The sequence below is a fragment of the Dendrobates tinctorius genome, unplaced genomic scaffold, assembly GCF_039654945.1.
Source record: "Dendrobates tinctorius isolate UK_male_01 unplaced genomic scaffold, ASM3965494v1 ptg000028l, whole genome shotgun sequence".
In the NCBI taxonomy this organism is placed as follows: Eukaryota; Metazoa; Chordata; class Amphibia; order Anura; family Dendrobatidae; genus Dendrobates; species Dendrobates tinctorius.
Genome location: NW_027361696.1, coordinates 72,635,049 through 72,660,439, shown reverse-complemented (window position 1 = coordinate 72,660,439; position 25,391 = coordinate 72,635,049). Strand labels below are relative to the sequence as shown.

At 44.3% G+C, this 25,391-nt stretch overlaps 2 protein-coding genes across 2 annotated transcripts in view; both read right to left on the bottom strand.

Annotated features, from left to right (window-relative positions):
- Positions 1–1,761: 1,761 nt before the first annotated feature.
- On the bottom strand, positions 1,762–21,381 carry LOC141085015 (trans-1,2-dihydrobenzene-1,2-diol dehydrogenase-like). The gene is made up of 6 exons (XM_073569939.1): positions 20,931–21,381; positions 14,585–14,696; positions 13,428–13,591; positions 10,679–10,931; positions 10,477–10,601; positions 1,762–2,031 (listed from the first exon to the last, which is right to left on the bottom strand). Exons 1-6 carry the CDS (start codon positions 21,018–21,020, stop codon positions 1,762–1,764), a joined length of 1,014 nt encoding a protein of 337 aa, XP_073426040.1. The 5' UTR covers positions 21,021–21,381.
- A 61-nt stretch (positions 21,382–21,442) lies between these two features.
- The window catches only part of LOC141085545 (tubby protein-like), a 36,612-nt gene continuing 32,663 nt past the window's right edge, over positions 21,443–25,391 (bottom strand). Inside the window, exons 14-15 of the mRNA XM_073570989.1 lie at positions 24,419–24,590; positions 21,443–22,673 (exon numbers count right to left, since the gene is read on the bottom strand). Coding sequence (XP_073427090.1) covers positions 22,540–22,673; positions 24,419–24,590 — 306 coding nt within the window. The 3' untranslated portion in view covers positions 21,443–22,539. The remainder of the gene's footprint in view (positions 22,674–24,418; positions 24,591–25,391) is intronic.

Genomic DNA, 25,391 nt, shown 5'->3' with positions numbered 1-25,391 from the left:
CAATGGGTGGCCTGGATGGCCAAGTTCAACTACAAGATCATCTACAAAAGAGGAACAGAAAATGTGCACGTGGATGCCCTCTCCAGGATCCGGCACACAACGCCAGGGAAAAGTCGAGACGACGAATTGGAAGGAGAAGAGACACCGTATGCCCTCACCACCGCCATGCTCAGGGCTGCCACGCAAGAAGGACCCCCAAGGGGTGTGCTGAAGCAATCACGTGACAGATGGATCCAACAGCAGCAAGAACATGAAGAAATTGGGCTCCTACGCCAATGGGTGACCACCGGCAGACTACCCACCGACGCCCAGAGACAGACTTCATCTCAGGATATGTTACTGATGCTACGCCAATGGGAGAAACTAGTCATCAAGAAAGGACTGTTGTATCGTAAGACATTATCACGGGCGACGTCTGCAACAACGTGGCAGGTAGTCGAGCCCAACCAGTGAACTGGCACGGGAAGCCCACGGAAAAGGGGCTCACTTCAGAGTCCAGAAAACCTTGCAATGGTTGCAGCAGATAGTTTACCATCCGCGCTTGCACGCTGCTGTGGAAGAAACTTGTCGGGCCTGCCGCCTATGCGAACTAGCTAAACCACCCGCACAACGGGCCCCGGTGCAAACGATAGTGACATAGGCACCCCTCGAGCTCTTGACGGTGGACCATTGGCCCTGCATACCAGAGGTATGAGCATTGTCTCGTCATGGTGGATCACTTCACCAAATTTGCCATGGTAACCCCCACCAGAGATCAAACTGCGGAGTCAGCCGCCTATGCAATCTGCAAGAACTTTATCCAAGTGTACGGCTGCCCTCAACGGATACATTCAGATCAGGAAGCATGCTTTCTGGGGAAGGTCATGGAGGAGCTACATCGTCTCTATGGTATCAATAAATCTCGGACCATACCACCCACAGGGAAACGATCCGACCAGCGATATGACGCGGTCAGGTCGTCGGCGCCAGCAGGAAGCCCAGCAGGAAGCGGACGACGAGAAATGGAGGTGGACATTTTCGCGCGATCAGCGATGGACAGCCGGTCGGAGGTAAAGGCCCTTTTACATTTAGCGATGCACCAGCGATATGACGTGTCAGGATCGCTGGTGCATCGCTAAATGATCGCTAGTGAGCTTCCACACAGGAAGATCTCACAGCAATACAGCAGCGATACAGTGGACGATACTTACCTTTCACACACAGCGATCCTGACGTCCTTCCGCCCGCCTCCACGCGTCGCTCGTCAGCACCAGCAGGAAGCCCAGCAGGAAGCGGATGACGAGAAATGGAGCCGGACATTCTTGCGCGATCAGCGATGGACAGCGGGAGAGCCGGTTGGAGGTAAGCATCACACATAGCGATATCGCTATAACGTCACAAAATCGGTGACGTTTCAGCGATATTGCTAGCGATATCGCTATGTGTAAAACCCCCTTAACACTATGGTGGTTTATCAGGGGGGGACGACAGAAGTTTGTTGGGTTCCCATTTGGATGAGTATGGGTGTTCTCAGAGGTTACTTTTAGGTGTTTATATATACCATCCTGAATTTATGGTTAATTGCTAAACATTTGCAGGATAAAAAGTGAAAGTAATTTACAATAATTATAGATACTTTTATTTGATATTTTGATTTTATATTTCTTTTATTAAACACTTATCGTGTGCACCTATGAAGTGTACAAGGATCAGGCTCTGTCTTGGGGAAAGTGGACTCCAAGTTGTTTGCGAACCTCTTCCATTATGGTGGCCAGAATTTCACTATCGGCCAAAGTCATCAGTGGACTTTCCTTTAATCCTGAAACAGCAGAAGAAGCCATTAGAGCTTATAATATTGGACATACTAGTGGAATGTAGGGATGCCTGGTCATGGATGTTACCTTTGATCAAACACTGGCGTACGTGTTCAGCTTCATAGCTTAGTCCTGTGCTGTTTGTAAAGTGCATGGCTTTCGTAGACTGTGGGAGAGGATATTTGGTTTCTTTCCCATTTAAGATAACTGTCGTTGGGCACCACATGCATGAGGGAACCTGTGGAGACCATAAATTGAGATATGAGCTCCATCGTAACTTTCAAGGAGACTTCATTCAGTTTTGACAGCAAAAGTGTCTCCATCATGACTTTTGTGAAGACTTCAATAACTTTTGGCAGCATTAATCAAACAGCATGCACCTCTATTCTATATGGAAACATTAAATCTATGACTTCAGACCACATTATAGGGGGGTCTGTCGGGAACCATTTTCATCCATCTTACAACATATCCAGCAAAGTGATAAGACTTTTGTTATGAGCAGGTGTAACTTGATGGCACAGTGCTCAATCGGTGTGAGAAGTAATAAATCAGGATATAAATCCAGCTCACCAGACATGGCATTCCATCATCGGAGCACGATACCGCTGTGTCCAGGCGCTCAATCCAAGATAATGAAGATAAATGTCCAGCTCCACGATGTAGTGAAAATATAATTCTTTATTCACTTAGGCTACTTTCACACTTCAGGTTTTCGGCGTCAGGCGCGATCCGGCGTCATGCCGGAACGCCGGATCCGGCAAATGTTTAGTAAAACCGGATGTGACGGATCCGGTTTTCTGCCGGATCCGTCTTTTTCTTGACAGACAAAACCGGATCCGTCTCATCCGGTCCATCCGTTTTTCTATCCGTTTTTCGACGGATTACGCCGGATCCGGTTTTTAAAATTGACCCTTGTGGCCTTCCGAACGGGATTGGCTACTGGAAAACTATATATAGCATGTTCCTACAGCCCTTCTTTGACAGGTTGTAGAGGAGAAAGTGCAGGTTGGAGAGAAGAGCAAGTTACTGGCGAAGATGGATGTTGTCATTGGAAATATTTTGAAGAATTTGGCGGATTTTATAGCGGAGGCGAATCGTTTGAGGGTGATTGTTCTGGAGAAGGAGAGAGCGAGACAGCAGCGCATCAGGTATCGTAGACGACGTTTGTGGATCCACCCCATCACAGCCAAGAGAATGACGCGTGGGGTCTATTCTACACTCTGCATGGACCTTCGACGAAACCCGGATAAATTTTTTGGATATGTTAGGATGAAAATGGAGAATTTTGATTACTTGGTGGAGCGCATTGCACACCTCATAAGAAAAGCGGACACCTATTGCCGCTTCTCTGTTTCACCCACAGAGCGTCTGATGGTGACTTTAAGGTAAGCCACATTTATTGGATGTGATCGCATCAGAGCACACTTTCACTGCAATCTTGTTGGTGGTAGTTTGTATCTCCAAGTGTTATAGCTCAGTTTTGGTATGTAATGCTGTGATTTAAAACTAATTTATTGTTTTTTAATTCCCCACAGATTTCTTGCAACTGGAGAATCCCTTTCGTCACTGCATTTCCAGTACAGACTCGGGATTTCCACCATATCTGGAATAGTGAAGTACACATGCCGTGCACTGTGGGACTCCTTAGCTGAAGAGTTTTTACCAGAGCCCACAACAGAGAGGTGGATTGAAATTGCTGACAAGTTTCAACAGATATGTCAGTTTCCCAACTGCTTGGGCGCTGTGGACGGGAAACATATCCGCATTGTAAAGCCAGCTGGATCGGGATCGGAATATTTCAATTACAAGAAATATTTTTCAATTGTCCTCATGGCCATCGCTGACGCGGAATACAAATTTATTGCGGTTGATATTGGGGCCTATGGCCGCTCCAATGACTCTCAAGTTTTCAAACTGTCTGCCATGGGGCGTAAACTGTATGGAAACACCTTCCAGTTCCCACCACCTAGACCGCTGCCGCAAACATCTGGTCCACCTATGTCATTTGTCTGTGTAGGGGATGAAGCCTTCCAGCTGTCAGAACACCTTTTGAAACCGTACTCTAGCAGAGGATTGACAAGACCAAAACGCATTTTTAATTACCGCCTCACAAGAGCAAGAAGAATGGTTGAATGTACCTTTGGTATTCTGACAGCCAAATGGCGGGTCCTATTGACTGCGATCAACCTCAAGACAGAAACTGTGGACGAGGTGATCAAAGCGTGCGTGGTACTCCACAATTTTGTTATCTGCAAGGAACCCATTTCCATTGAGGACACCTCTGAAGAAACCACCTTGCAAGATTACCATGACATTACCACTAGAAGTTCTGTGACGGTTTCAGTAATGAGGGACAATTTTGCACTATACTTTATGTCACCTCAAGGCAGAGTACACTGGCAGGATGACAGAGTGTGAAAGATTTGTGCCCAACCAAACTTGTGTACTTTCTGTACCAACAGTATATACCTTTGCCAACCAAAGTTGGCTATCTTGTCATGGTCTCTATTTTTAGCTTTAGGCCACAGGTGTGTACCTGGTTGTGTTTTATGCAAAGTATTTCACCTTTTAACAAAAGTTGTGTACATTGTTAGGAAATCACCAACAATAAACACAACTTTTTAGGTGAAATACTTTGCTTCAAACACAACCAGGAACACAACTGTGGCAAAAAGCTAAAATTTACCCACAGTTATATACCTAGTTTTGAATACCATTTCACCTTTTAAATACCCTGTATTTAACCTTTTTCGCCGCAGAAAGAAATGACAGACAACCAGTGTAAAATAATTTAACTTTTATTGAAAAATGTTTTTTTTAGTAAACTTTTTTAAAATTTTAATAAACTTGTTTAATAAAGCTTTGAAACCATAAAACTGGTCATTTTTATTTAAATACACACATTATAAATCTGTGTAGTGTGTGGTGGAAATACTGCTGTAGGGGCTGCGGGACACTTCGACACTGGGAGTGTGGAGAGAGGACTGGGATCGTGGTGGGGAAGGAACAGTTAGAGGTGAAGGTGTGGAAAAAACTACAGAATGGGTGGACATGTGGGAAGCAGAAGAGGTGGTGGGTGGTGGAGTGGAGGGTTGGGCAGGGACTGTAGGAGCAGATGATGTTGATGGCAAGTTGTATGGGGAAGGAGTTTGGTACGGGGCAGGTTGCTGGAAGTGGGGAGATGTCTGGTATGGGGCAGGTTGCTGGAAGTGGGGAGATGTCTGGTACGGGGCAGGTTGCTGGAAGTGGGGAGATGTCTGGTACGGGGCAGGTTGCTGGAAGTGGGGAGATGTCTGGTACTGGGGAGGTTGCTGGTACTGGGGAGTTTGCAGGTACTGGGGAGGTTGCTGGTACTGGGGAGGTTGCTTGTACTGGGGAGGTTGCTGGTACTGGGGAGGTTGCTGGTACTGGGGAGGTTGCTGGTGCTGGGGAGGTTGCTGGTGCTGGGGAGGTGGATGGTGCTGGGGAGGTGGATGGTGCTGGGGAGGTGGATGGTATGTAATAGGAGGGGGAGGATGGAAAGTGGCTGGAGGGGGTGTAGATGTAATAGGAGGGGGAGGATGGAAAGTGGCTGGAGGGGGTGTAGATGTAATAGGAGGGGGAGGATGGAAAGTGGCTGGAGGGGGTGCAGGTGGAGGAACTACTGTGGTGGGAGGAGGAGGTTGGGAGGTAACTTGCTGGAGAGCAGCGTGGCATGAATGCATTACATGCATCTGCTGGGCAGGAGAGAGCGTTTCCATGTGCTCCACAACAGACCTGAAAAAGGTGTGGTTTGGCGAAGATCTTGCTTCTGAATGCATGGTTTGCAGAAGTGTCTTCACCTCCAGAATGCTGGAGTTGATCTGCTGATAGCCTGCGGAGATTTGCTCTGACAAGACTTTTAGACAGTTCTGGAAAGATGCATTCAGATGCAAGAACTCTGGCGCATAAGTCTTTTCCTGACCCCTCTGCCGCTGCCGCCCAGTACCCGCAGGTGTACTAGAGGTGGCAGGGGCAGAAGGGTGGGGTAAAGGGAAAGCGATCTCCTCACCAGCAGCTTCATGTAATGTAGGCAGCCACGATGCTCCTGTGCTGGTGGATGGGACAGATGGGTCGAATGTGTGGGAAGGCTGGGAAGGTGCAGATGTACCGGGGCGGTCGAAGTGTCCCTCGGTGCCGGTCTCCTCAGGGATCGCCTCAGAAGGGTCCAATCGTGCAGGCTCCCGAGTGCTGCTCACCGTGCTGTGGAATAAAGAGAAAAAAAAACAATTAAAATAGTGACATGGTATGGCCCTGGCTGAAAAAAAAAAGTTACATCTAAACATTTTTTTGTCACATGTGGTGTGTAATATTTACCTTCTGGTGAGCATTGTCTCCCGGAGGAACGACAGGGCTCGTGCGTACTTGTACTTGCTCCTGCGTCCTCCAGATCCACTCGGGGCCCGCATCTCTTTATTGAACTCCTTCTTGAAACGATCCCTCACAGACCGCCACCGCTTCACAATTCTCTCCCCTGAAACGAGAAAGGACAAAGTGGTTAGTATACAACATCAGTGTTTCCCAAACTCCAGTCCTCATGGTCCCCAGGGGTCATGTTTTCAGGATTTCCAAAGTAAATAGAAATCCTGAACACATGATCCGTGGGGACCACGAGGACTGGAGTTTGGGAAACACTGGTTTAAATCAAGCAACCGGTACTGTATATACTTACGCTCTTTAATCTGGGCCCGAGCTTCGAGGTCCTCCCAGCGGTCCACAAGGAGCGAACAGATTTCCTCCCAGAGTCGTCGGGTAACGATCAGGTCAGCGTGGCGTCGGTCAGCCATATTCCAGAGCGGCTCCCTTTCTCTGACGAGATCGATGAGGCGGTCCACATCAATCCCTCCATCCTCACCGTCAGAGTCGGGAGCACGCTGTGAAGGCTGTTAAAGAAAAAGACAAAAATAACATAATTAGCCTCCACAAAAGAAATGAAATAAAAAGTGCAAAAAAAACAAAGCAAAAATATTTATACTTACACGCTGGTGACCGCCGCGTTGCTGTCGCCGACGACCCTGGGAGGCACTGCGAGGACCTCTTGGCCGAGCACCAGATTGGGAAGACTAGAGAAGAAAACAAAAAATGTTATGTCTTTGGATGTAGGCATTTGTTTGCTGTGTGTGGTCTGCAGAACATTGTTTTCTATGTGTTGTGTGTAGTGTGATGTTGTGTTTCTGCGTTTGATGCAAAAAACTTACCAATTGTGAGCCCACTCCAAGTGTCTGTCCACCCCTTCCTTCTTCTTCTGGGAGCTCCTCTTCATCTTGTGATTCCTGTTTTGAAATAAAAGGCAATGAATACACATATATTACAGAGATGATGGATTTTGGAAATAAAAACTTACCGTCAAACTCTGACGATGCGAGGGAGGGCTCCCTGAAGATGTGCTGTCTTCCTCATGGCCAGACTCCATGGCTGTGGGTGGTGTTTCTGCTGCTGCCATTGCTGCTGCTGCTGCATCTATTGGGCGGCTGTTGAATAAAGAGAAACAAAGGGCCAATGAATATCTTGATATTCCATAGCCCTAGTTTGGAGGAATGGGGGATTTGATAATTACCGTCTCTCATCTGCTGCTGGACTCCCCTCCCGCTGTTCAGCATGCTGCTCCATTTGGGGTGGTGCTGATGGTGCTGCTGCTGCAGATGTCTGCTGCCTTCTCCTGCTCCTGGTTCTTGGCTTGGGTGGCATGTTGGGTGTGGCTGAGGGTCCCATTGTCTTGCTTTTATATATGTCCTGTGGGCAGAGCTACTGAGCATGCTCAGACCAAAGAAACCGGATCCGGCGCATTGCGGCGCTCATAGGCTATCATTGTATGAAAAAGCCGGACACGCCGGATCCGGCGTGTCCGCCTTTTTCGACGGGTACAAAAAACGTTACAGTCAACGTTTTTTCCAGACGCCGGATCGCGTCACATTGCCGGATCCGGCAAAAATCGGATGAAACGCATGGCCATCCGGCTCGATCCGGCTCTAATGCAAGTCAATGGAGGGGAAAACGGATCCGGCATTGCATTTCGACGGATCCGGTTTTAGTCAAAAGCGCCGGATCGCGCCTGAAGCAGAAAACCTGATGTGTGAAAGAGGCCTTAATCCATACAAATGAGGTTAAACGCCAGCAGGAAATACAAGGCATGCGATCTACGCGTTTCAAGTGACTAGACACTCTTAATCATGATTCGCAGCTTTGTCTGTGAGTGGATCTTATATACTCTATCCGGTCCACACACCAGTACAATAATTAGTTTAAAACACATATAAAACAAAAAGAAAGAAAAATATTTGTTGCGTACATTATATCCATTATGAATCGTATGTGCTCTTCATAGAAAGTATCCATTCACCCTTTTTTTTTTTTTCCCCGTTTGTGGTTAATTAAATACTATAAATATGAGGGATTGTGGTAGCTCTTTGCAGGGTTATTGTGGTGTGCACCAAATTGTATCTTTATGATGCTTTTTGGATTTGCATATTCAATATTTGGAAAATCAAAATGTATGACATGTTTTATGCCTGGATATTTAGCAAATGGAAAATGTCATTATTGTCTCCGTTTTTCCCCCTTTCTATTTTTCAGCCATAAAAAAGTTTTTTTTATATTTGAAGAAATTTTGTGATAAGATTTTGAACGATCGTATTAGGGCTGTTTTTACATGTGGTGCATGAAGGGGAAACATAAGAATGTAGTGTTTTCTTGGTTATATATATATACCAAGAAAAAAATTATATGTAACGAAATTTTTACAGCAGTGTAAATTAAAGTCTTCCATCTCCTCTTGAATGGTTATGTTGTGGCCGTTTGTACATTTAGTGTATAAATAAGAAATAGAAAAAAACTTTGATTATGCTCCCTTTTTTTTTATATATATATACATATTAAAAAATGGGTGTGCTGTGCTTATATGTATATTTAATGCACAGAAAGGAAATAAAAATCTGATTTTTTTTTCTCCAATTATATGTAATAGATACATCCCATGTATATATGAAAAAATCGCATGTATGTAAATCTTACTGTTGTGAATGGCTGCAACATTTAGATCGTTGCGTTCTTCTATTTCAGAAATTTGCTTCATTTCATGGATAATAACAAGAGAAAAAGAATTAAGAAATAGAATAATATAATGAAATAAAATTAAGGCGATAATATTGTATTTAAACATCTTTAATAACATTGAATGATTTAAATCGTTATATCTAATTGTGATATTTTAAAGAAAAAATATTTTTCTTTCATTTTGTTTTATATGTGTTTTAAACTAATTATTGTACCGGTGTGTGGACCGGATAGAGTATATAAGATCCACTCACAGACAAAGCTGCGTATCATGATTAAGAGTGCCTAGTCACTTGAAGCACGTAGATCGCATGCCTTGTATTTCATGCTGGCTTTTAATCTCATTTGTATGGATTAAGTGAATAAAGAATTATATTTTCACTACATCGTGGAGCAGGACATTTATCTTCATTATCTTGGTGTGAGAAGTAACCTGCTGTTAGATAACTCTAGTTGTAGCTTATCTCCCGGGAAAACAAAAGGATCTGCATTGTAGTTCAACATGCCTTCTCTTCGTGATGTCATCTGTGTAGCAAGAACTGGTTGAACCTCAAAGATAAGGACTCTTAAGGCCCCGTCTCACTAAGCGATCTCGGTAGCGAGATCGCTGCTGAGTCACAACTTTTGTGACGTAACAGCGATCTCACCAGCGAGATCGCTGTGTGTGACAGCGATCAGCGAGCGGCCCCCCTGCCGGTATCGCTGATTGCTGGAAGAAACCTATGGACGTTTCTTTGGTCGCTGGTCTCCCGCTGGCCAGCACGCATCGCTGCGTGTGACAGGCGGGAGACCAGCGATCAGGTGTAAAAAATAATAAAAAAAATAAAAAATATAGTTATTCTCACCTTCCGACGTCCTGTTCAGCCATCCTGCCTCTCTCCACGCTCCGGTCCGAGTGATCCTTTGCACGAATGACCGCGAGATGTCACGGTCTCGCGGGATAACAAAGTCTCGCGGTCATTCGTGCAAAGGATCACTGGGACCGGAGCGTGGAGAGAGGCAGGATGGCTGAACGGGACGTCGGAAGGTGAGAATAACTATATTTTTTATTTTGATTCTATTTTTTACAGCGATGGCCAGCGATGCCGGGCGCTTGGCATCGCTGTGCTGATCGCTGGTGAAGCTGTCTGTGTGACAGCTCACCAGCGATCACATAGCGACTTACCAGCGATCCTGACACCTTGATATCGGTGTCGGGATCGCTGGTAAGTCGCTTAGTGTGACGGGGCCTTAACACAACAAACCTTCCTTACTTTTCAGACCTGGTTTTAAAAGATTGATCTTCATCGGATCCCTTGAAATCCTTTACCAAGAGTTAGGGGTCTCAAGTCTGGCACCCGTGCAACCAATATTCCTAAAAATGAATGGGACTCCAACTACCAGCTCCTTCTTCTCAGTAACAATACAGTTTCCAGAAAAATAGTCTGGACCTATTTATGTTTATCATCCATCTTGTTGATCGGTGTTTAGTGTTATTTTAGGGTAACATTTAATGTTAATAGATAGGCAAACCCTATGGACACACAATGAGACTGTGAAATTCTAAGAAACATTCATTCAATTTTCTCAAACGAAGATGTTACAACTGAATCTATAACAGAGGCAATACCTGAATCATGCCCGTAGAACCGCAAATGGCAGCCTGGTTTGGCATCCCAACCATCATAGTGCACGTGAGGATGGCTTGTCTTTTACCTGGGTACTGCAGAATAATAGTCACAGTTTCATCAACCCCTAAAAGATAAGTAGCAGAGAGCGACAATTGCAGTTTTTGTGTTTTTGTAATGAATTATTGTTCTATCCAGACGTACCAGTCTCATATAGAAAGCCTTTAGCGGTCACTGACTCTGGCTTTTCACCATTGAATACCATCAACGCAAACTGGAGACAGTAACAGCCAATGTCCAGGAGAGCTCCACCGCCCAGCTCCTTCTGCACCGCCCGGGGAACATGATATTGGTTGGAGCCAAATTCTGCCCGTACGACTTTGATATCCCCTATGGCCTTCTGGGATAGAAGAGTGCGGATCTGCTCATACACAGGAAAGAAGCGACTCCACATTGCCTAAGGTGCAATAGGAAATTCTAAAAATTACTAGTTGTCCTCTCCAGTCAAGTTGCTCCAGTTTCAATATTCATGCAGTCATAACATCCCATATCGTATGAAGTCAAAGAATTAGCTGAAGCAAATATGAAGAACCCAGCTCAGTGAACAATATTGGGGAAATGGTATATTGATGTTTTTTACTAAACTAGGGGTGCGGCATTCATCAAGTTGACCAATGCTAGTTCAAAGGTCCTTGTATATGGGCCAATGTAAACTCTACTGGGGTCTGCAATAGTTAATATAATGGTTCTGTCTGACAATGATTCATTTTTATTTTGCAAGCAAAGATTTGATCATCATTTGCTCTCTAATCAGTTGATTGATGCCATGCTTACATGGTTAAATGATCAGGAACAGGAACGAGCATTGGGATGATGATTTATATAAAAGGCTCTACGTAAAGGGAGAACTTCCTTAAGATATACACACACACGTCTTTTTTTCAGATGGATTCCACCTGGAACCTGCCTGAAATAGCGCTAAATAACTACTACAAAGAATGAAAATAATGCACAGCACTGTCAAACAACATTGCTGTGCACATGTTCCGTCTTTTCTCACTTCTTTTAACTGCTCCGGGCTTCCAAAGCTGTGAAGCAGGAAAGTGATCAGACCAGTCTTCTGGCGGTTTTGGTTTGGAACCTACTCACTTTTAAGGCATACAGTTTTTTACACAAAATGATAAAGTTTACCCAAAAGACGTCAAAAAGGATGTAAGTGTGGGCGGCACGGTGGCTCAGTGGTTAGCACTGCAGCCTTGCAGCTCTGGGATCCTGCGTTCAAATCCCACCAAGGACAACATCTGCAAGGAGTTTGTATGTTCTCCCCGTGTTTGAGTGGGTTTCCATCCCACATTTCAAAGATAGAGAATTTAGATTGTGAGCCCCTTCGGGGACAGCGATGATAATGTCTGTAAAGTGCTGTGGAATTAATAGCACTCAATAAATGAGTAAAATAAATAAAAAAAATTAAGGAAAAGCACCATCAGCATTTTCCTGAAGTGTCTTCTGCAGGAAAAACTTAAGGTGTGATAGACGCAGAGTGCACATACACTTATTTAGCTGATATTGACCAATGTGCAACTTAAGCTGGTTCTACACCTAAGGGTGCTTTAACAGTGCGCTTAGTACATTCTCGGTAGCCCCGTCGCGACATACGTCCAAACTTCTCCACAAAATAGAATACGGACACAGGCACCAACAGGGCCATAGACTATAATGGTGCTGTCAAAGAGAATGTGTGCTCTGCCATGCATCATTTTCAGGCATTTACGCCTACTGGTAGTGGACTTGCAGACATAGTAGACTGTGTCTGGGAGTCCACCTCCATTAGGCGTACATTCTCAAATTTGCAGAGGACATTTGTACATATGCCCCGACCAGGCAACCGAGCGTGTGCTAAACTCAATGTGAAAGCACCCTTAAATCTTTGTCAGCTGAACCCACTGATTTTGACGGAACATGACGACCGTCCAATGTAAGGAAAAAAGAGGGAGAGCGTCACTTGCAGTGGCTCAATAAAGCAATTATTTTATTTAGCAATCCATAAAAAAGACAAAAAGGGTTGAAAAAACTGACGTGTTTTTGGCTTCCAGGATGTCCTTAATCATAATTAGTATGAATAAAGGCATCCTGGATGCCAGAAACGCATCTGTTTTTAACCCTGTTTGTCTTTTTTTATGGCTTGCAAAATAAAATCTTTGTTTTATTGAACCACTGGAAGTGTCACTTCTCCCTCTTTTTTCATTTTATTGTTGCTGTGATGCACCAGCTGGAGACATGGCACTCACCAGATTTTGCCTCCCGTGACTCTAATCTTACAAGCATGGTGATCTCCCATTTCTTGACCATCCAATGTGTATGGTCTCCTGACTCTACCCCTATAGCAGATGACAGGCAAGAAAAGGATTGGGCAGGGAGACCAGCTGTTACTAGAATTTGACATCTAGAAACATAAGCTGGCCGTACACACAAGATAGTGGAACAACCTCTATTTCTCACAACTACCCTTATTGGCCATGCATTCCTGTGTTCTCTATGAGAGTCATTCAGCACCAATACGGCTTATCTCCCCACAAAAGGATAGGCCTTTTGTGGCATCGCAAATATTTTCTTGCACTTTTTACGGAATGTTACCAATTTTTACCGATTTTATAAAATTTTGCTCATGTTTCCGATCACGAATCCGAATGTTCCAAATTCGTGCCGAATTTATGTTTGGCAATCCTCTTTCGAACAAATTCGCTCATCACTACTATTGAGGAACAGTAAAGAGGCCCTTTAACACATCAGATGGTTCATCGATTACCCTAAATTGGTAGGTTCAGCCAAAGACTAATGTGTATCACCGCCCTTAGCTTGTGATCTTCATTAGAGGCCGAGACTAAAGTGAATAATGATAATCTTTGTACAATGCTGTAGAGTATATTGGTGCTATATGAGTAACAAAAAGTACCTCCATAAAAAAGACTTTGTATTTCCTTGCAGCTGCAATCATCTCTTTAACCTCTGATGAGTTCATGGCCAATGGTTTTTCACACAAGACATTTTTCTTGTTCTGCAGGAACATCAGCACTACTTCTCGATGGACCGTATGCAGGACACCAACGTAGACGATATCTGCAACATAGAATAGTTATAGGAACGATGGAGCCTGTGTTTTCTGTAGAGTCTTACCTTGTTCCAATGATGGCACTATACTGCTCACTGTCAAAGGAAACTCAGGGCAAGAAAGTTATTCTTTGGGTGCCCTTCAATCCAAATCCAATAGAGATGAGAGTATCAGTTTGTGAAGTCATGGTTGTATCAATCGATGGATGAAAAACCCTGCAATCCGCCTCCTATCTCCCTGAACCTCTGATTAGTAGGCCTGATGCAACATCATACATGATTATGATGACATCGTGATGGCCAAACAATTTGAAGAGGTGTCAGGCATGCCGTCAATTAGGTTGTGGTTTGCAGGGCATCCATTTGGTGGCCATGGACTACTAACGTGGTCGCTAGGCTATGATCCTAAGAATTGATCCGCTCATTAGTTTTTTTGGCCCATCGTTTTACTAATCAACAGCCTAAATATATTCAGCTTGGTGAACTGGAAGAATGGCCTCTTGTAGAGATCAGAACGATGCTACATTGTAGACACCTAGGAGAGAACAAAAGATGACTGCTTCTCCTCTTTGCTAGGATTGACATATCTAGCATTCAAGGGATATCCAACAGAGGTCATCCTAATGAATTTATGGGTGAATATCCTTATTTCCATATAACAACAGTGACCTATTATGCCAAACGTGGATGAGCGAAAGTCGTAGGTACAGCTGTTTGCTTTTGGAACTTATCTGTCCTTTTCACTCCTTGTTATCATCTGCCAGTCATCACTAGCTTTCACATAGATGGCAGAAAACTGGATAGTCTTGACAGACTGATGTATGAAAGTTTTCATTGATCCACAGTAGCTCAAATAGTTACCAGAAGGGGAAGATGCTTCCTATCAGATGTCATGTAGACTCATTGTTATACAGAGTATGCTGTCCTGCACCCCTGCCCAGTACACAATGGTGTCCCTTATCACTGTATTTCTTTTAGTTCCATGGCAGAGAAGTCCCTCACCAATATTTGGGTCCATGGCAATTTCTTCATATGAGCTGTAGACCTTTGGTATATTGTGAATTTTGGCAAATTCTTTAGCGCGTTTCAGATCTTTTGCTGCAACAGCCACAGCCTAAGGGGAACAAAAATGTGGATAATTTAGTATTAAATCTGGATGTTGTGTAGTAAAACATTACACTTTTGGTGATGGCACTATTGGGCGCATGGATCCTGCCTCGTGAAAGGTCACTTTAGTTGTTTGTCGGTTACCGTAATTGGATCACCCTCGGCAACTGGTCTCATGTACGGACTGTTGTGACTGCCCGGCTGTGATCCGGAGGATTCCATGTGCTGTGCACTGTTTGAGTTTTTTGGACATTAAACATGTTTGCTGTGAACTTTCCAGTGGTCCCTGCCTATCTGTCACACTGCACCAACCCCGCTGCACTACATATGGTGGAGAATGCGGGCAGTGTGAATTGAGGCATACCTCAGCTGCATGTCTGTCATTAGGCCTGTCATACTGCAACCCAGGCCTGCAGACAAAATGGAGGAAATCCTGAGGCTGCTGGTCCTCACACAGCAACAGACTAATAACCTGTTGCTGCATCAAATTGCAGCCCTGCATGAGGAACCTCCAGCCCTGACCCCGGAACATCACGAGGCCCGAGACAAGGTCTGCTCCGCTTTGAGGAAACTGAGTCCAGAAGATGACGTGGAAGCTTTTCTCACCATATATGGGTGCACGGTGGAGCGGGAGAACCTGCCAGTGGGCCGAAGTGGTGGCTCCGTTCCTGAGGGGTGACGCACAAAATGCCTACTTTGATCTCAGTCGGGAGAACACCCAGGACTACGCCAAGCTAAAAGGTGAGATCCTTGCCCAACTGGGGGTTAATACCTACGTGAGAGCCCAACGGGTGTTTTCATGGACTGAAGGCCCAGCCCGTCCGGTCTCAGGTGAATGACTTACTGCAGCTTGTGAAAAAGTGGCTCCAACCTGAGACTTTGACTCTGGCGCAGATGGTGGAGAGGGGGTTGATGGAATGGCTGGTGAGAGCTCTGCCAGCAGCCATACAGCATTGGGTGAGGCAAGGGGACCCGTGCATGCTAGACTAGAAGGTGGGACTGATTGAGCGGTACATGGCCATTTAGGACTTTATACAGGACATGGCTCCACTACGACTGTAACGTCAGGCGCCACCAACCCATGAGCCTGGGTAAAGTACATGACCCTCTACTGGGGCCAATCAGGACCAAGCCCATATTGAGGGGGTATCCCGAAGGGAAAGTGACATCAGACGCGTGTCTCCTAAGTCGGCCCCAAGGTCCAGTGACGCCGTGGCTGTCAAGTGTTGGCGGTGCAAGGGCCCCAAACATGTGGCTGCCAACTGCCCCCTGACAGCTGAACCCATGGACTGCGGGTATACTCTTCGTGTGTCTATGTTTGCCCAGCCAGTCTGCACCGCCACTATAGGCAGTGCCAGCAGCGAACCACAACTGTGCCAGGTACTCGTCAACGGGTACCAAACGGAGGCTCTCTTGGACTCGGGGAGCTTAGTGTCTCTCGTCCATGGGTCTCTTGTTTTCTGGAGACAACCCCAATGGACTGAAAGTGGTGGTGTGTATACATGGGGAACTCCGAGAGTACCCGACCACAGAGGTTATGTTTTCCACACCATGTGGAGAAATAAAACATGTGTTGGGAGTGGTGAAGACCCTTGCATATGGGACTATGTTGGAAAGAGACTTGCCCGTTCTGGTTCGTGTGGGAGAACAGGGTTAACCCTCCCAGGGTAAATGTTATTCCAGGCGTGGAACCCAAAGATCCCAAGTCAGGGATACCTTCCGTTGGGGTCGCCAACCTAGGGACAGAGTGTAACCCTGATAGGTTTCCCCTAGAGGTATTAGCAGGAGAGGTCAAGGAGACCCCACCCCTCCCTGAGCTGGAAGTGTCCCCTGGTAAGTTCGGGACAGATCAGCTCCACGATCCCACTCTGACCTGGGCACGGGAAAGATAATCAAGGTAAATGGGGTAGCTCAGCAATCGGGTGCGGAGATGGTGTTCCCACGTATGTTGATAACCAGGAGGGGTGGTAGAACAACTGGTAGTGCCTCAATCCTATCATCTGGCGGTGCTCGACGTGGCTCACACCCATATGTTCGGAGGGCATTTGGGGACCAAAAATACAGAGGAGCGCATACTGCTGTTTTTTTTGGCTTTGGGTGAGGTCCAGAGGTACGGTGATACGTGTCCGAGTGCCAATTAAGCTCACCAACCGCGAACTACTGGAGTCCATTGGTGCCTCTGACCATTATAGAGGTACCTTTTGAACGGATTGCGATGGATCTGGCATGGCCAATAGTAAAATCTGCCCGGGGCCACCAACACAAATTAGTAGTCGTAGACTACGCCACCCGGAGGCCAATCCGCTTCGACACACCTTGGCTAAGCTTATCGCCCGGGAGTTGTTTGCCATGTTCACTTTGGGCTACTGAAGGAGATCCTCACTGATCAGGTGACCCCTTTCATGTCCAAAGTGATGAAGGAAGTGTGCAGGCTCCTCAAGATAAAGTACTTGAACACGTCGGTGTACCACCCTTAGACTGACGGACTAGTCGAGCACTTCAACAAAACCCTTAAATCCATGTTGAAGAAAGTAATCTCCAAGGATGGAAGGGATGGGGACATGTTTTTAGCCTACTTAATGTTCGCCATTCGTGAGGTACCACAGGCTTCCACGAGATTTTCACCCTTTGAGCAACTGTATGGCAGGCATCCTAGGCTTCTGCTGGACGTAGCCAAAGAGACGCGGAAGCAGGAACCTATGCCACATAAGAGTATCATTGAGCACATGGTCAATATGCAGTATCGAATTGCAACGGTCATACCTATTGTAAAAGAGCATTTAGTGGATGCTCAGGCAGCGCAGGGCCGGGTATGTAACAAACAGGCCATGGCCTGCTCCTTTAAAGCAGGAAATCGGGTGTTGGTTTTGTGCCCACGAATGAAAGCAAGCTTATGGCCAAGTGGCAAGGGCTGTGTGAAGTTCGGTGAGGTGCAGTTTAGAGAGCAAGAGGAATAAAGGAATTCAAACTTTTATATTTTTATTCTGAAACATAGGCAGTGTTTATAAAAATATACAAAAAACACTACAAAAGGGACAAAACAATACAGTATATAAAATTGCATAAAATAAAAAAAAAAGAAAAGCATTACACCTGTGGTAGCAGGAATGGCGCAAATCTTTTATGTAGGAAAACACTGCAATTAGGAAAATGGAACAATCCTACAGCAAGCTGTATCTTTCAGCACTGAACGATATATTATAATTCAGAATTTGATTTTATTAGATAAATATCACTTCCACATACCTCCCTTTGGTGACCTCAGAGGGGGTTGGTCAATGGGATGTGGTTCCGTCCCAAAAATTAAGAGATACTCAATTTTCATGATATCTGTCCCCATTCAGGTCCTAGGTGGGAGATATTAATGCTATACATTGGGGTCCATGCGCTGACCGCACAGTAATGTAAGTAAATGTGTTACGTTTGTCACTTTGTTACTACGCCAAAAATATGTCTCCATAACTATAGGACCTACGCTTGTCACAAAAAAACACAATATTCATAAATTGAATCTGGCTCCAAAGAGTCTGCTTGTTGTTCTTTTGAACATAGAAAGCCTTATCTACACAGGTGCTAAAAGTATCGGAAAAACTTTGTGTCTCCTGTCCATGGGATAACCCACTCCAATTACCGGTTCGTGGCTCTTTTTCCCTTTGCCTCAGTCCTCAATATGAGAGTGACAAAGGGGGTCTCTTTATGGTCATTTTTCAAGGGTAAAACAGCAACATTTTTAAATAAATCTATTTGCAGTTTTTGTGCATGTAACCATCTAATATATAAAACTCAAAGTGTGTATGTGTGTATGTATGTGTGTGTGTGTGTATGTTTGTTTGTATGTCCGGGATAGGCATCCGCACCGTCGCAGCTACAGCCACAAAATTTGGCACAGTCACACGTCTGGACCCCGAGAGCGTCCTAAGCTATGTTGTGAGGCGAAATTTTAACCCCACGTGTTCCAATTCACCAAACAATTTTGCCCCTAACTACATACTGGGGGAAAAAGTGTGTGCGCGTCAAGCCCCGCCCCTCATTGTGATGTCACAATGCCCCTATTTGCATACTGGGGAAGCAGTGTGTGTGCGCCAAGCCCCACCCCTCATTATGATGTCACAATGGTTGTCGTGGCGACGCTGATGTCATCAAAGGTTGCAAGCCCCGCCGCTGCTCATTATGATGTCATAATGGTTGACTATGAGATGGAGGATGTGTGATGAGTATATGGGCACCGGACTATTGGATGGAGGATATGTATGACGGGTATATGGGAACGGGACCATCGGTTGGCGGATATGTATATGGGCACGGGACTATGGGATGGAGGATGTGTGATGGGTATATGGGCACTGGACTATGGGATGGAAGATATGTATGATGAGTATATGGGCATGGGACTATGAGATGAAGGATGTGTGATGGGTATATGGGCACTCGACTATGGGATGGCGAATATGTATGATGGGTATATGGGCATGGGACTATGGGATGGACAATATGTATTATGGGTATATGGGCACGGGACTATGGGATGGAGGATATGTATGATGGGTATATGGGCACGGGCCTGTGGGATGGTGGATATGTATAATGGGTATATGGGCACAGGACTATGGGATGGAAGATAATTATAATTTGCTATAACTAACCACAGTTAGTTACTATGCCCGGGCAGCGCCGGGCTCTTCAGCTAGTTACTAATAAATGAGAACAAGTTGTTTGAAACAGTTTTCTCTATCCTACGTTAGCTGTTTAGGTATTATGTGTATCATCCTTTATGGAACATAAAAAGCAGAACTGATTCACTAAATGTATAGTATGCTGTACTGCAACCAAAAGAGCGAAATAGGTCTAATAAAACCTATCGCCATTGGATCCAGTGGGGCATAATGCTGCAAGTGGCATTGACAAGCCACTTTGCCTTGGCCATGAAAATTAGGGGCTGCAAACTGAACTTTTGCTAAAGGATGAAAAAAAGCTTAACTACAGTTTGGGTACAGTTTGGGTTGTCAGGGGATAAGTGAAATAGCTTACCAATGTCTGGAAATCCAATGTAAGCCATAACATGAAGAGATGACAATCTGTAAAGTACATAATGTGAGGTGATGCCAATTGTCCATCCTGCAGATGCCTCTTCGGACTCCTCTGCTGAGTGCTCCTATGTTCTGTATGAGAAAGCTCCTGCTAGACTCGTCTGCCGGTGACTTCTTTCGCCAAGAACAAAAGGATCGGCGGTCTGATAATCAGACACGCCAGATCCTTATCTTACCCTAACTTCATCTGTCGGGGAAGAGTTGGAAGGCCTCCATACAACTCAGACCATCAGCTGAGACGAGGTTCAGCCTACATTAGTCTAATGTGTATGTAGTCTCAAGTACATAAATGTGTAATATTGTGCAAAATGCGTATAAAATTTTTTTACCCCTTATTAAAATTCCTCTCTATTCTTGATTTTTAATTTTGCAGCGTATGGCTCATTGCCTAGGGAGTCCCAGTATGACTAGTTTCCTATGAAAGGAGCACATGGCACAAGAAGGCTTTATTTGCTGCTTTGAAGCTGGCAGAATCTGGCCACCTTCAGTTCCCGTGTGCTTCTCCTATGCTAGCAGCCTGGAAAAGTACTCAGTTCGAAACAATCAATCCTCAGGAGTTCAGGAGCACACTGCTCCCCCTGGCAAAACAGGAAACCAGGGAACAGGAGTGTTGTGCTCCCGAAGATTCAGCTTGAGAAAACCACTCCAGTATTCAGTATTATGTCACATAATCACTGTAATGTCATATAATCATTCTAATAGACATTAAGGTTTATGCTGGAAGATTTCTGTCCATGACGAATGGAATTTTAAAGAGCTTCTTTTACATGCACCAATAATCATTCAGTCCCCGTACATTTTGTACCCAGCATCTTTCCTCTATATACTGGTACCCCAAAAACTGCTTATTGACATCCGCTGTCCATTAGATGATATGCACTTGTCCCAACATAGCATCCTGTGACCTCTTCTTGTTCTCTTTCCCTTTAGGTTATTCTTATTCCAAAGAATGAAGAATATCCTAAAGGGAAAACGTTTTGAGGACGTAGAAGAGGTTAAGAAAAAATATCTGGAGGCGCTTACCAGCATTAGTTCAAAAGAATATAAAAAAAAATCTTTCGAACAGTGGAAAAAAAGTTCGGACAAGTGCAGATCAATGTGACTATTCAAAAAAAGAATGGAAATAGCCTTGTGCCAACTTTCGTAGACCTCACCTGGTGGTCCTCAGCTGGCAGGGTCTGTAGAGCCACCATGAAGTCATTGCTTATCTTTCCTGCAGAACAGATGCCCCATTTTGTGGCCATTGCAGCAGAAGAAATACAGGCTCCTCAGATCCAGCAAAGATTCTCAGATCACCTGATTACTTGGCCTTATATTGTTGGAAGATGGGAGGCTCTAGTTTGCGACCAGTAAAATTTTAGCTGACATCACCACCCAAGACCCGACACGACCTGCACTTGGTGGAGTCAGCAGAGGGTGCTAAGTTGATGTTCTATATTTTTTACTGTGTTGCGAAAAAATTGAAACAAAAACTTTATTTTACTTTGTTTTGTTTTTTTGTCATCAGTATTGTATAAGAAAAACATGCAGAACATGTAGAAAAGACCTCAACTACTTACAATGTAACATGGAAAAACACTAAAAATGTTCTTCTGCATTCTCCAGGTTGATGATAATTTATACATAAATACTAATCTAATATTTGGTTAGGTTTAATTAATTAATTTATAAAATTCACATTCTTTCTGCTGGGGCATAGTAATATCCACACATGTCATATTACTGTATCTCCTGTTCTGCAACCTCAACGTTTTTACACATTTGTAATCTTAAAGGAGAACTATACTTTCTAATAACTTTTCAGACACTGTCCTGTGTGTATACATGAAGAATAACTTCATAAATAAGTATTTACTGGAGCAGACATGTCGGAGTATGGACAAGTCCCCTGGTTTCCATGTGTAAGGAGGTGGCAGGTCCCCTAAGTTGCACCCTCTCCTCTTTCCGTGTGACCCCCCCGTGCACTTTATATGTTGTAATGTAAAAATGTTATATAATGGTTGGATGACACTGCTTTAAGTCTGTCCTACTGCATTTGTAACATGTGTTTTATGCTTTACACTGTAAATGTGCTGTGTCGGCCTCAAGTAATTGTTGTGCTGTAGTTGAAATGCACATATTAGAGGCAGGGACAGAAACAGTTAAGTTGGGGGCTGAGCCAGCAGCAGACAGGCGGGAGGAAGCTGCTGTCCCCAGTCAGAAGCTTGGGTACCCTAGCCCAGAGCAGACATGCTGAACAGACTGGGCACTGCCAGACTCCCAGAGGGGAGAAATCTGTTGCCCTGGACAGAGGACTAAAAAAGGCCTCAAGGACTAAAAAGGCCCTAAGGACTAAAGGAGGATTAAGGACTGCAACACAGGCACCAGGCCTCTGGAAGGGCCCCCGCTGAAGGGGTTTTAAGCGCGTGGACTACTGTAGATCTTCGGCTACTGCAGCTGCTGTGGGTGCGGCTAAGGAGAGTGCAGAGAAACATCAGGAAATCCAGTGTTTTACTCTTTTCACTTTATTCCATCCCTGTTCATTAAATGTTATTCCCTGTTGGACAACAGTTGCATTATTGGACTCTATTTCGCCTTGACTACCGTGGCCGGTGAGAGAACAAGGTAAACTGTGGGAAAAGCTGTGTCGTTCTCGTCTATTTATTGTACAAGACTGTCAGTGAACTGTGCCTTTAAATTACTCGGCCAAAACTACCTAACTCCCCCCCTTCCCGTGCCCCCTTGTTACACGTGGACAGCTTAGTTTTCTGTTTTATCTAGACTTTATTCGCAGGCGAGTTTGCTATCAAAGCTGGACAGACAGATGGAAAATGCTTGTAGGGCGCACAGTGGATGACTGAAATCCATGGTGAAAACATCCTCTGCGACGCGGCCAAACTGCATCACAATGTGTTCAGCTGCATCAGAAAAAAAAAACATTAAAACCATACATAAAAAAATATGATAGTAAAGGTAACAAAACAGAACATCAGCTCTGGGGTGGCATGACGCATCACCGAACTGCATATGTGTTTTTACAGATGTTGACTTCTAACATAAGTGGCAATGTGAAATCAAAATTGTACCCCTAAGGGCTCATTCAGACGTCAGTAACTTCCATGTATGAAGAAAAAGTGACGATTACTCAGTATTACTCAGTATTTCTCATTCGTAGAGAGAAGAAAAAAAGGTTTCTCCACCTTCTCCATTCTGACAATCCATGGACTTGCATTTCCGGTTTTCATCTGAACCCTGTCCACTCCGTCCAAGGAAAAAATCGGACATATGAATAACCCCATAGAATATCAGAGGTATCGTAAAAAATACGGATAGCAATCGTACGAGAAAATTGGACGTGTGAAGAGCCCCTAAGGGTATGAGCACACAACGCCTTTGTTAGGCAGATTCCGCTCCAAAACCACCTGAAAAAGCTCCCAAAATACGCTCGAAAGAATGAACATAAGCTTTTCTATGTAAAAATGACTTACAGATCATATGTTCAGTCTTTTAAGCGTCTTGCAATCATTTCAGGTCTGGAAGACACATTTGAGCGATTTGACAGTGATTTCTTAATTGTTCAATGGAGTTACAAAAATTACCTTAAAACGCCATTAAAAAAGATGCCTCAAAAACTATGTGATAACGCTCAAAAAGTATCCAAAAAAATTATTCAAATGGCTCTTCAGGAAGAAAAGACAGTGTTCCCAGAAACTTTGCCATCTTGAAAAACTCATCAGGTTCACCAGCCTCATAAAGGTGCCGCATTCACTTAGTCCTCATTCACATATTCTCATACTTTTTAAAAAAACAAACACAGTTTTTCTTCTGTGTGCTGGATCTGATTTTCAGCCATTTTTGGTCCGTGTGTCAATTTTTACCCTAACTTGTGCCATCCTATTTTCTTATATCCAAAACATAAAATTTTAAAGCTTCTATTACCCATTAAACAGAAAAAAAAAGGACAGCACTTGATGACAAAGGCCTCATACTCACTGGCGATAAAATCGGACGATTGCAATCTGATTTTAAATCGGATTGCACTCTGACCAATGTTAGTGAATGGGTGACATCTCACTTGCGATTTTTTTCTCATCCAAACTCGGTCTGAGAAAAAAATCGCAGCATGCTGCGATTTGCTGCGATTTTCGCCAATACAAGTCAATGGGTGCGATTAAAAAAAGGACCAAAAACGGACCATCCGGTTTAAATCCGTTTTAAATGGATACATTACCATTCTGTGGTATAGAACACTGTAAATGGTCCTGTAAATGACTGTAGAAAAAAAGTTACTGGGAAAAAAAAACGGATTGCAAACGGATGGAAAACGGATAGAAAACGGATGGAAAGATTCAAAATCGCATAGAAATTGCATGACACTCGCATAGCACTCCACCCTTTTTTACAGTCCAGAAATCGGACCATTTTTTTAATTGCCAGTGAGTATGAGGCCTTAAGGACCCATTGGTTTGAATAGGAGAGTTTGGTCCATGATTCAGATCAAAAATGGACACTTGGTCACTAAAAAAAACATGTAAGTGTGAGCAGCTCCATAGATTATAATCAGTACATGTCCTAGAACATGTATATGAAAAATGGATATCTGAAAGAGGCCCAAGGGGCACAGAAAATGTGCAGTATTCCCCTAGTCTAAACATGAACTTACGGTCATCAGCACTAATTATTTGGAAGTTCTTCACAGAAGCCTGGGTGACACGTCCATGGAAGTTCAGAACGTAAGACTGAGTCTCCTCATTCCATGATGGTGCTTTGTTGTGGAGAACTGAGATATTTTCCATATTTCCATTTTGAAATCGAGCTAAAAGGGTCTCATGCTCCTTCACATAGAAAAGAGAACACAACAATATTTAAGAACATGATCTACTAAAGAATAATCTGCATGGGTATTAAAGCAGGGGAGGTGACCCATACACCTTCAAAGAATGAAGATGGTGAAGATATTTGAATTCTCTGGAGAGAACGTCTGCTTGAATTGTCAGGACAACGATGGTGCTTCCTGCAATATCAATTGGAACTTGGCAATTACTAGCCTTGAGAACCTTGAGGACCTTATCACATTTCCTACAAGAGATGTGGCCATTCAAGCACTCTCTGTTGAAATCTGCTTAAGTTTGGCAAACCTCCAAGTGGTTTCATCTCTCTTTTTTGAAATCAGAAAATAATGACCACTCGTGCATGGCTTCCCTTTCAGAGTAATCAAGCACAAGAACCCTGCCAGCCATTTTTGAAGGTGCCTTACTGACTTGGCAGCTGGCAGATATGTTCATTAGCATTAAAGTTGGTGTGAATTGATTGGCCAAGAATGTGGTCTGTGGCTGCTGGACCACAAAAATCAGGAGAACGGCCTCTTACCTGATGGCCTTTGTGGCTCATCATTTGATTAGCTGGACCTGGTGCACTGTCACATGTGCAATACGCTTCAAACATGATGCCGCACCAAGCCAGCTAATCAAAAGAAGAGCCACACATGCCATCGGGCAAGAAGAAGTGGTTTTATTGCTCACATCTTGTAGACACAGACCACTGTCATCGCCGATGAACTGGGAGATGCAAAACAACTCATACCAACTCTAATTGGCATGTAATAGGTATCATATTTGAAAAAAACTTAAAGGTTT

Excerpts from the sequence above, each read along its gene's own strand:
- LOC141085015 (XM_073569939.1), bottom strand. The coding sequence starts at position 21,020 with ATGGCCACAAAATGGGGCATCTGTTCTGCAGGAAAGATAAGCAATGAC. Across the intron at positions 10,602-10,678 it reads AGGCTTTCTATATGAGACTG|GGGTTGATGAAACTGTGACT; the intron begins GTACGTCTGGAT and ends CTTATCTTTTAG. Across the intron at positions 2,032-10,476 it reads GTTCTACGGGCATGATTCAG|GTTCCCTCATGCATGTGGTG; the intron begins GTATTGCCTCTG and ends TGGTCTCCACAG.